The sequence below is a fragment of the Moschus berezovskii genome, chromosome 14, assembly GCF_049115385.1.
Source record: "Moschus berezovskii isolate FMDL1 chromosome 14, NW_MosBer_1.0, whole genome shotgun sequence".
Lineage (NCBI taxonomy): Eukaryota > Metazoa > Chordata > Mammalia > Artiodactyla > Moschidae > Moschus > Moschus berezovskii.
Genome location: NC_142473.1, coordinates 80,764,760 through 80,776,854, shown reverse-complemented (window position 1 = coordinate 80,776,854; position 12,095 = coordinate 80,764,760). Strand labels below are relative to the sequence as shown.

At 45.2% G+C, this 12,095-nt stretch overlaps 1 protein-coding gene across 8 annotated transcripts in view; it reads left to right on the top strand.

The window, feature by feature from the left end:
* AMBRA1 (autophagy and beclin 1 regulator 1) overlaps positions 1-12,095 on the top strand; it is a 176,588-nt gene that overhangs the window by 135,263 nt on the left and 29,230 nt on the right. For all 8 annotated transcript variants that reach the window (XM_088843287.1, XM_055423953.2, XM_055423955.2 and 5 more), the window contains 2 exons: positions 10,714-10,902; positions 11,649-11,803. In XM_088843287.1, the coding sequence (XP_088699413.1) occupies positions 10,714-10,902; positions 11,649-11,803 (344 nt within the window). The remainder of the gene's footprint in view (positions 1-10,713; positions 10,903-11,648; positions 11,804-12,095) is intronic.

Below are 12,095 nucleotides of genomic sequence, written 5' to 3'. Positions count from 1 at the left end.
CAAGAATATCATAGGATAAATTCCTAGAAATGGAATTGTAGGGAGGAAGAATATGTAGATCTGTGATTTTGGAAGATACTGCTAAATCACCCTCTGTGGAGAGAGCATACCAATTTATATTCTCACCTGTGGTTCATGAGAGTGCATGTTTCCCTAAAATCTTCTTTGTAGATTGTCCTGTCATATTGTGGAGTATTTGCAAATAGAAAGACTTCCTCAGTGATCAATGCAAAGAAATAGAGGAAAATAACAGAATAGGAAAAACAAGAGACCTCTTCAAGAAAATTAGAGATTCCAAGGGAACATTTCATGCAAAGATGGGCTCGATAAAGGACAGAAATGGTATGGACCTAACAGAAGCAGAAGATATTAAGAAGAGGTGGCAAGAATACACAGAAGAACTGTACAAAAAAGGTCTTCCCGACCAAGATAGTCACGATAACGTGATCACTGACCTAGAGCCAGACATCTTGGAATGTGAAGTCAAGTGGGCCTTAGAAAGCATCACTACTAACAAAGCTAGTGGAGGTGATGGAATTCCAGTTGAGCTATTACAAGTCTTGAAGGATGATGCTGTGAAAGTGCTGCACTCAATATGCCAGCAGATTTGGAAAACTCAGCAGTGGCCACAGGACTGGAAGAGGTCAGTCTTCATTCCAATCCCAAAGAAAGGCAATGCCAAAGAATGCTCAAACTACCGGACAATTGCCCTCATCTCACACGCTAGCAAAGTCATGCTCAAAATTCTCCAAGCCAGGCTTCAGCAATATGTAAACCGTGAACTCCCAGATGTTCAAGCAGGTTTTAGAAAAGGCAGAGGCACCAGAGATCAAATTGCCAACATCCGCTGGATCATGGAGAAAGCAAGAGAGTTTCAGAAAAACATCTATTTCTGCTTCCATTGACTATGCCAAAGCCTTTGACTGTGTGGATCACAATAAACTGTGGAACATTCTGAAAGAGATGGGAATCCCAGACCACCTGACCTGCCTCTTGAGAAACCTGTATGCAGGTCAGGAAGCAACAGTTAGAACTGGACATGGAACAACAGACTGGTTCCAAATAGGAAAAGGTGTACGTCAAGGTTGTATATTGTCACCTTGCTTATTTAACTTATATGCAGAGTACATCATGAGGAACGCTGGGCTGGAAGAAGCACAAGCTGGAATCAAGATTGCTGGGAGAAATATCAATAACCTCAGATATGCAGATGACACTACCCTTATGGCAGAAAGTGAAGAGGAACTCAAAAGCCTCTTGATGAAAGTGAAAGAGGAGAGTGAAAAGGTTGGTTTGAAGCTCAACATTCAGAAAACAAAGATCATGGCATCTGGTCCTATCACTTCATGGGAAATAGATGGAAAAACAGTGGAAACAGTGTCAGACTTTGGTTTTTTGGGCTCCAAAATCACTGCAGATACTGATTGCAGCCATGAAATTAAAAGACGCTTGCTCCTTGGAAGGAAAGTTATGACCAACCTTGATAGTATATTAAAAAGCAGAGACATTACTTTGCCAACCAAGGTCCGTCTAGTCAAGGCAATGGTTTTTCCCGTGGTCATGTATGGTTGTGAGAGTTGGACTGTGAAGAAGGCTGATCGCCGAAGAATCGATGCTTTTGAACTGTGGTGTTGGAGAAGACTCTTGAGAGTCCCTTATACTGCAAGGAGATCCAACCAGTCCATTCTAAAGGAGATCAATCCTGGATGTTCATTGGAGGGACTGATGCTAAAGCTGAAACTGCAATACTTTGGCCACCTCATGCGACGAGTTGACTCACTGGAAAAGACTCTGATGCTGGGAAAGGTTGGGGGCGGGAGGAGAAGGGGATGACGGAGAATGAGATGGCTGGATGGCATCACCGACTCTGTGGACATGAGTTTGAGTGTACTCCGGGAGTTGGTGATGGACAGGGAGGCCTGGCGTGCTGTGATTCATGGGGTCGCGGAGAGTCGGACACGACTGAGCGACTGAACTGAACTGAACTGAACTGATAGTAAAAATAGTATGTAAGTGGGAATTCTCTGTTGATCCAGTCGTTAGGGCTCTGAACTTCCACTGTGGGGAGTATAGGTTCAGTCCCTAGTTGGCAAACTAGGATCCTGCAAGCCGTGTGGTGTGGCCAAAAAATATGTATATAGTACTCTGATATTTTAAATTTGTTTTTCTTGTATTATGAGCCAGGTTGTATGTCTCTTCATACATTTAGCCACATGTGTTTCCTTTTCTTGGCTTGTCCATGGGCTCACCTATTTGTGTATGTCTGTGTGTGTTGCTGGTCTTTTCCTTATCAGTTCTACAGGAGCTCTTTATAAATCAGAAAATTAACTCATAGGAGGAGTTTCCTGGTTGTCACTTGTCTTTTGTCTCTGCTGAAGGTTATTTTTGTCATAGGACTTATTTTAAGTAGTCAGAATTTTCCAACTTTCCTTTTATGGTTTCTAGATTTTGTGGCAGTATCCAGAAGATCAGATAGTACTTTTATATTTTAATTTTTTCCTTTAAATCTTTGATTCATTAAAAGTTTAACCCAGTCCTAAATAAGCAGAGTATGACCCAACTTTTCCATGTGGCTACTGATTTGTCCCAACCAGTTTATAAAATGTTTCATTTGTCCCCATTGATTTGGGCTGTCACTTTCATCCTGTTAGTATCCTGTGAGTGTATAGATGTATTTCTCCTGTCTTTTCTGCCCCAGGAATCTGTCTGATTATTCATGTAACAGTATCACATTGGTTTAAGTTTGAGGCTCTGCCTTTTAGTGTCTGGTAGGACTGGTCTCACTCCAGTACTCTTGCCTAGAAAATCCCATGGATGGAGGAGCCTGGTGGGCTGCAGTCCGTGGGGTCGCTAGGGGTCGGACACGACTGAGAGACTTCACTTTCACTTTTCACTTTCATGCATTGGAGAAGGAAATGGCAACCCACTCCAGTGTTCTTGCCTGGAGAATCCCAGGGACGGGGGAGCCTGGTGGGCTTCCATCTATGGGGTCACACAGAGTCGGACACGACTGAAGTGACTTAGCAGCAGCAGCAGCAGGACTGGTCTCCTCTTGTTATTTTTTAATCCAAAATTTCCTGCCTGCTTGAACATTTTGGTCATCTATATGGACTTTGAAACTACCTCGCTGCTTCCCTTCGCCACCCTGAAAAAATCCTGTCAGTGTAATTAATGTGGTTCCATTGAATATATAAAATAACTTAAGGAGATTCAGTACTTTTGTGGTATCTTCTTATGTAAGAACATGGCATGATTTTCTGTCTCTCCAAGTCTCTCTTATGTTCTTAAAGTTTTTTCATGTAATTTTATACATTTTCAAAGTTTATTGTTAAAAGCTTTTTTAAAAAGTTCTGCTATTTTACTGCATTTATTTACTAATTACAGTTGTTATTCAGTCTCTGGGTATGTTATAGGTAAATGGTATGAATTTTACCTTCTCCATTTCAAGTTGTACACCTGTGATTTCTTCTTCTTGTCTAAGTGCATTGGCTGCTACAATCAGAACAGTGTTAAAAAAGAGCAGGCATCCTCGTATCGCTGCTAGTTTCAGTAGGAAAATGTCTAGCTTTTTCCCAGGATGCATATTGTTAACTTTCGGGTCAATAGAACTAGTTTGTCATTTTAAGAAAGTCATCTATGCTTGTACATGTGTGCGTGCTAAGTCACTTCAGTTGTGTCCAGCTCTTTGCAACCGTATGGACTGTAGCCCACCAGGGTCCTCTGTCCATGGAGTTCTCCAGGCGGGAGTACTGGAGTGGGTCGCCATGCCCTCTAGGGAATCTTCCCAACCCAGGGATCAAACCTTCATCTCCTACAACTCCTGCATTACAGGCAGATGCCCCTATCTATTCTTACTTTATTGTTAATTTTTATCAAGAATAGATACTGGGAATTCCCTGGTGATCCAGTGGTTAGGACTTAATGTTTTCACTGCCTGAAGCCTACGTTCAATCCCTGATTGGGAAACTAAGATCCTATAATCTGCGTGGCGTGGCCAAAAAAGAGACTAGATATTAAATTCAGTCATGTGTTAACAACATCTATGATGATAACTGTATGTTTTTTTCTCTCCTTTGGCCTAATAATGTGATCATTATGTTAATCAGTTCAGTTCAGTTCAGTCGCTCAGTCGTGTCCGACTCTTTGCGACCCCATGAATCACAGCATGCCAGGCCTCCCTGTCCATCACCAACTCCCGGAGTTCACTCAAACTCATATCCATCGAGTCAGTGATGCCATCCAGCCATCTCATACTCTGTCGTCCCCGTCTCCTCCCACCCCCAATTCTTCCTAGCATCAGACTCTTTTCCAGTGAGTCAACTCGACGCATGAGGTGGCCAAAGAATTGGAGTTTCAGCTTTAGCGTCAGTCCTTCCAATGAACACCCAGGATTGATCTCCTTTAGAATGGACTGGTTGGATCTCCTTGCACTCCAAGGGACTCTCAAGAGTCTTTTCCAGCACCACAGTTCAAAAGCATCAATTCTTTGGCGCTTAGCTTTCTTCACAGTCCAACTCTCACATCCATACATGACCATGGGAAAAACCATAGCCTTGACTAGACGGACCTTTGTTGGCAAAGTAATGTCTCTGCTTTTTAATATGCTATCTAGGTTGGTCATAACTTCCTTCCAAGGAGTAAGCGTCTTTTAATTTCATGGCTGCAGTCAGCATCCGCAGTGATTTTGGAGCTCCCAAAAATAAAGTCTGACACTGTTTGCACTGTTTTTCCATCTATTTCCCATGAAGTGATAGGACCAGATGCCATGATCTTTGTTTTCTGAATGTTGAGCTTCAAGCCAACCTTTTCACTCTCCTCTTTCACTTTCATCAAGAGGCTTTTGAGTTCCTCTTCACTTTCTGCCATAAGGGTGGTGTCATCTGCATATCTGAGGTTATTGATATTTCTCCCAGCAATCTTGATTCCAGCTTGTGCTTCATCCAGCCCAGCGTTCCTCATGATGTACTCTGCATATAAGTTAAATAAGGAGGGTGACAATATACAACCTTGACGTACTCCTTTTCCTATTTGGAACCAGTCTGTTGTTCCATGTCCAGTTCTAACTGTTGCTTCCTGACCTGCATACAGGTTTCTCAAGAGGCAGGTCAGGTGGTCTGGTATTCCCATCTCTTTCAGAATGTCCCACAGTTTATCGTGATCCACACATTATGTTAACAGATTCTATAATATTGAACCCATCCTTACCTCCCTTGAATACAGTTTTTCTTTGTCTAGAACAGTTTAAATAGTATTGTGATTACTTGTACTTTTTATAATTTTAGAATCTGAACAGGATGCTTTCTTTCCTTTTCCCCACAGACACAGGGAGTGGTCGTTCTTTAATAACACTCTGTCGGCTGCCCTGTGTTGATTAAGTGAGTGAACTCCTGAGCCACACTGTCCGGGTTCAGTCTGCTCAGCCACCTTCTAGCAGTGTAACCTTGCTTAATTAATCTCTCTGCATCTTAGTTTCCTTGTCTATAGAATGAGGGTTATAAGAGTGCCAACTTCATGTGACTGTTATGAGAATTAAATTAGTTAGTACATGTCAAGCACTCTGAACAACATCTGGCACTTACTGTAGTCAATGGTCAATAAATGTTAGCTCTTTTTATCATGTCCTTTTCTTGAAAATTATACCATGACTCTTTGAGAGTATGGCCACAATTCTAAAGTCACCCCTGCCCTGTTTTCAGTACTCCAAGAGGTACCTCTGGAGAGTGATATTCATGTAAAGAAGATAGTTCTCTCTTAACCTGTTGGCTCATCTGTAATTGGCTTCTGATCCAACATTCTGAAGCATGTTGTTTTCTCCCCAGTTGGAGACGATTTTCTTTGAAAGAAAAACCAAATACTCTGAAGAGTGTGGGCACTGGGCATACTGCTAGCACAGTCTTTTTGGTTGTCCTTAACATTCTTTGTACAAGCCTCCACTTGTTCTGACTGCAGCTTCCTGTCATTCTCCTTCTGTGTTCCTTCCTGCTTCCTTTGATCATGGCTGTTGTAAAACCTGAGTTGATCAAAGAGCATTATGGTACAGCCAGATTGACTTATTTAACTTGGCTCACCTTTCCCCCTCATTTAAGTCCTGTGTGGTATTAGAATTCTGCTTCCTAAAAGTGCCCTGTTTTACTCAAGAGTTACTTAGGAAAAAAACTTGGCATTCTAGGGGTTTAGGGCTCATATGTTTGTTAGCAGCCAGCGTTCCTTGCCATGGTCTTACCCTCTAGAATGCCAGTCACTTTCACCTGAGGCTCCTATCATTAACTCTGCTTTTCCTGGTTGGCCTGAATAACCTCTCGTCGCAGTTTTGACAGACTCAGCTGTTGCCAGAGTTACGTTGGGGATCTGTTTTGCAGTAGCATTTTTTTCTGAAGCTTGCCTGCTTCCCAGAGGAGGGTCACATTTGGCTTGGGCCCAGCACGAGCCTGGGAGCCACTGGCCCTCAGTTTTACTCATGTTTGATCAGCAGCCTCTGTGTTGCTGTGTCATCTGACTTAATCTGCATTGAATTCAACCCTTTTCTAGAATTAGGCTAAAGAGTCTCACCACCTGTTTCTCTTAGTTGAGATGTAGGATTAATTAATTTCTCTCTGTAAAGAGTTAAGAAGTTTGTGAGTAAGGCCTTGTATAACATAGATAATTTTGAAACTGCTGTCATGGAAAAAGAAAAGCTCATTAGATATATTATGTGTTTAAAGAGTAAGCTCTTACCGGTGAGTAGCATTGGTCACCAGGGTGCCCCGGTGACCTTAAGAAACCCAGAGGCTGAGTGGTGTGGGGTGCACACACATCCACAGAGGATGCTGTGATTGCCACTGCTGGGCATGCTTACATACTGTCATCTGGAGCTCTGTTCTGGAGGCCTTATTCTGAAATCTGAGGGCTCAGAGATAGCCAAAAGGAAATTTTCCTGCTGATTTAAACCCCTTTGGGTTTTCCAAATCAGGATCTAATGCATTTGCAAAAGCACTGCAGCCGCTAATCGCTCCGGTGGCCTCATCTGGCCAGCCAGCAACAGGCTGCAAATCGATCTTTGTACAAGGTGTTTGTTTATAATTTATGGAGCTGATAGGAAGGCAGAGCCATCTGCTCCTCCAGGCATCAGTATTTCTTACCCCTCCTATTCCCTGCTAGGGCATTTTCACTTGGAAATCGTTCATAATTAGGAGGCGATTACGCTGCAAAGTCTGGAACATGGCTTCCTGCTGTCTCCTGCATCGTTCTCGCTCCCCCTGGAGCTGCCCTGCTGAAGCTCTGAAGCAGTTCTGATTTGAGAAATCCTTGCTTTCCTAGCCCTCATTTCCATCCTCAGCTGCCCAGCTAACTGCTCCATCATCATTCCTCACATGTGTCTTGCCTTTCCATGCAGGGCTGTTTGCTGGAACTCCAGCTCAGGGATCAAGGGGTGTTTGGTGAGGCAGCAATTTGCAAGTGTGGTCCTAGATCAGCAGCATCAGAGACACCTGGGAACTCGCTCAAAATCCAAATTCTCAGGCCTCACCCCAGCAATCAATCCAGGTGATTCTGATGAATGCTAACACCTGAGAACCACTGTAATAAGGCAAGGCAGGAAGCAGAAAAAAGATTTCTGGTGGCGTGCGGGTTGCCACTATCTTAGGCTGTATTTCACTTCACCTTTTTTCTCTGCCTGCTTACATTATTGTCAAGTCCAAAAAGGATGAGCTGCCCTTGTCATTAGTGTATTACTTTCCTATGGCCTGAGAAAACAGATAAGAGAGCCAGGAAATCTCTCCCTGTGTAAATTAACTCATCAAAATTTCAGCCTTCTGAGAAGAAGCTGCACGAACGAATTGAAGCAGTGACCACTCACCATTGTAACTGAACATTTCCATGTGGGAAATTAATAGACAACAAGCATCAAATGTAAATTGCTAATTGGAGCTCTGAAATATTAATGAAACTGTAAACACACCACCCAGTGCTTGCTGAAGCTACCAAATCACTCTTTGCCTACCACGTCCCCGTCATTAGGGGAGAAGTAAAACCCTGGATCCCTAGCTGCACACCAAATTGAGCCTGCTGCTGGAGAAGCTCAACTTTAATTCCAGCATTCTCTTTTCACGTGTTATTTACATCTCTCTCTGAGCTCACTGCAGGAACTGGGAGCAGCTGTGGGACAAAATTTGGGAGCTGGCCATTGAATTGGATTCATCCTAATACAGTACAAACACAAACGCAGTGGCTTGGATTTGGGGGCTCACAAAATGCTTTTTGTCTATATGCCCAGTTTTTCGGGCAGTTAGAGCCAAACTTCTCAGAAGAAGGAAAACCTTACTTGTAATTTCCTTCCCACCCCCAGCCCACCTTAGAAATTAATCTGGAAGTTGGATAGTATTGCTGACTCAACGGACATGAGTTTGAGCAAACTCCAGGGGACAGTGAAGGACAGGGAAGCCTGGCACACTGCGGTCAGCGGGGTCACAAAAAGTCGGACATGACTTAGTGACTAAACTACAACAAACTAGTAGTGCTTTTCTGATGTTGGTGGTGAGTTTTGAGGGTCATTATAGGCTTCTGTATGTTTAGACTGCAGGTTAACACATATGCAGTAGAACCCTGTCACAGCAAGGTAGATATGCCTACTTTCACAAAATACTCACATGCGTTTTTGAGACATTAAATGTAGAGAAGATGGAAACCTTGCAAAGCTGTCTTAAAGCCCAGAGTCCATTTCCTTCTGTGTTTATTTCCATGTCCTACTTAATATTTGTGATTACTTTTTCTCTCTACCTTGGATGCTCAGTTTCATTTTACCTTTCTGAGAACTGTGCCAACATCAAGGTTAGAAAGCCAAGGTGGACTCACTGTTAAAGCTCCCCCAGTTCCTTTGACTCTGTATCCCCAACTGTAATGATGTGTCCATCCAGGGATGGGAGGAGATTGTCGTCTTTCTGGCAACAGGCTTGGGACCCTGCATAAGGAGCAGACGGTCTCAGTGCTAACTAGATCGATCTAGCCATACAGGCCCAAGCAGATGGTGGGTTGGAATTTGAGCAGCAGAGAGCCCTAACGGTGATAGCACTGAGCATTTGGACGTCGTTATTTTATTAGTCAGCAAACAGAACCATCCTGTGGTCCCTTCTCAGCGTTAAATGTGCGCTGGTGCTGTTGGTGTCAGCCCCCAAGAATTGGCACAGTAGCCAATCAGTGTGTTCCGATGTCTTTTTTGATCTACTCTGTCATCTCTGTGGCTTCATTAACAACACACGGAGAAAGGGAGATGAATACAGAGCTTTAGAAATCACTCCCAAGTTCCTGATAAACCTCAACACCCCCTCCACCCACCCCTGGAAAGCAGTTAATTGTTTTGTTTTCCTTAGGGTAATTTCCTGAGGAAACTCACCCTTGACATTCCAGGTCAGACGGTTTGGCTCCCTGGAGTAGATCACCTAGAATCTGGTGAGGGCTCTTGAGCTTGCCTGTTAGTTTGTTTCAACTATAATGCCTCTGACAGTGGCTGTTTAAGTAATCTTCCAATAAGAGAAAGAGGGAGGTCCCATGGTTTAAGACTTTGCATTTCCAGTGCAAAGAGCACAGGTTCGATCCCTGGTCAGGAAACTGAGATCCCACATCCTTATGGTGCAGCCAAGAAGAATTTTTTTTTCAAGAAGAATTTTTACAAGAGAGAGAAAGAGTATATCAGGCTCTCTATATGTGCACATAAGGCAGATCTAAAAGAGACCAGCCCAGAGGCGTTTGGACGTGCTGTGTGTCCGTTCCCTTTGGATATGTTGTGCTGTTCGGCTCTTGCCCGTCCTGTGGGCACTCTGGTTCCAGGCTCACATCGAGGGTGGACCACTTCCTGTAGGCAGAGATGTGCATAGCGGGCCTCAAAGAGGGGTTCAGATGGAAACTGAGACAGCTGTGCAGGCCCTGTCCCAGAGCTGGCCAGCATCGCTGTCACGTGGAACGGATTCTCCCCACCGACGCACAGTCCTCCACCCCGCCCCACCCAGCCCCTCATGCTGAGCCCACCTGCCTCCTGGCTGACAATGCACAATTCTCAGTAAGGGCTCTGTGCAGACTGGAGCTGCCTGTGGTCATCGGCTTCCAGCGTGGCTGGAGGGACAAGCAGAGTGAACACAGTTCCAGCCCTCCAGGCTTTATCCTCTCTTGTGGAATTGGGGATTAGTATCAGCAAGGAGCTGTCCAGAAAACTGAAGTCTCTAAATGCTCCAGTTTTCTTAAAGGAGGAAATAAGACGCACATTTGTGAGATGATTCCCTTCTCCAAGGTCACATAGAGGTGGAGAGAACATTCTCGCCCCCAAGCAAGTTTTACCTGTGTCACCTTTCTCTTGGAATCAGCGGGTTTACGTGTTCATTCATCTCAGTTTTGAGCTTTTGGACAGTAACAGCTGTTGAGTGGCTCTCCAGGAATGATTTTTAATAACTTCCTCCTTACCTTGTCTCTCAAGCGATGTCTCCTAAGTGCGAGCGGGGCTCAGCAGGTGGCTGTGGTTGTGATGACTCTGTAGTCTCCTCCTACGGGGTAGAAGAGATGTATCTTTTCGGTGTCTTGTGTTGCTTTTTCATGACATTTTAGTTGGATAAGGCAGCCTTTAGTATTACTGGAGAGGGTTCGGATTCAGGCCCTTAGGGAGACGCCCCCAGATGTCTTGACCTAGCGTTTTTCACAGCATTAACTCCAGACTTCCTTTACCCTCTTTTCTCTCTTTGTCTGATGCAGCCTCCGTGAATGTGCTGGTGCAGAACTGCAAGATCTACAATGATGCCAGCTGTGACATTTCTGCAGATGGCCAGCTCCTGGCAGCGTTCATCCCTAGCAGTCAGAGGGGCTTTCCTGACGAAGGCATCCTGGCAGTGTACTCCTTGGCCCCCCATAACCTGGGTGAAATGCTCTACACCAAGCGATTTGGTAAGGGATGGGAAGCTCAGCATAGTGAAACAAGAACGCTGGTACCCTGGCCTGGGCATTCCCTGGTGAGGCGCCACTTAGGTGGGAGTAATGGTCACACGCTACCCCCTGCCTCACAGGCACAGGTCGGAGGAAGACGCTCCGTCCTAGCTGGTGGCGCTGCAGGAGAGCCAGAGTGAGAGTCCTCCCCACCACCGTGGCGCCACCAGCGTGTTCCCACTGTGAGGGGCGAGAGCAGGGGAGGAGCTCTGTTCTCGGTCATGACTTGGGGAAGTGAGCACACTCACACGCTGCAGACCAGTCTGGCATTGTGTAGATTTATGTACAAGGGTGTTCACAGCGGTGTTATTTGTCACAGAGAAAAATGTCAAATTCTGAAGAGTTGCTTAAATAAATGGTGGTGCATTGACAAGACAGAATACCATTTGGCCTTTAAAACGCTCTTAAAGAGGAATATTTAATGGTGAAAAATGTTTGTAATGTATGAAGTGAAAAAAGTGGTTTCAAAATAGCAGTTACAGTACTGTAACGATTTTTAATGTGATTCTGTGCTGATGCGGGTCAGCATTCGTTGAGTACTGTTAGACTTAGCGCTTTACACACCTTCTCATTGTGCTCCTTCCTGCCATCCTGTGAGGTCAACCAAACAAAGGTGGAGAGCAGGAGAAAGAGAAAAGACTAAGGAAGAGTATTTGCTGGTGAAAGCAAGAGCTCTCAGGAGTGTCTCTCTGTCCTTCTGGCCCTAGGTCCCAACGCCATCTCGGTGAGCCTGTCCCCGATGGGCCGATATGTGATGGTGGGCTTGGCCTCACGAAGGATCCTGCTGCACCCCTCCACGGAGCACATGGTGGCCCAGGTCTTCCGGCTGCAGCAGGCGCACGGTGGCGAGACTTCCATGAGGGTGAGTGCCTTGCTCGTGGCTCCACCGAGTGGTGGTTCTCCTAGGCCTTGGCTGGCAGGGCGGTGCAGGCCAGAGGTGCAGAGGTGTGGTCTCCCAGCCAGGACCAGAGGCGTCACGCCCATAAGGAGCCAGGAAGGACTCCAGTCCGGCCTAGTCGTGACCAGCCGGCCTCACTTTTGGATGCTCTGGGCTATTCAAAGGCAGTCTTTCTCATACCCTAAACCACAAGCTAGGGCCCCAGAGGCCTGAAAGGATCTTGGGATAGAGACCAAACTGAGTACTTCCTTACCTC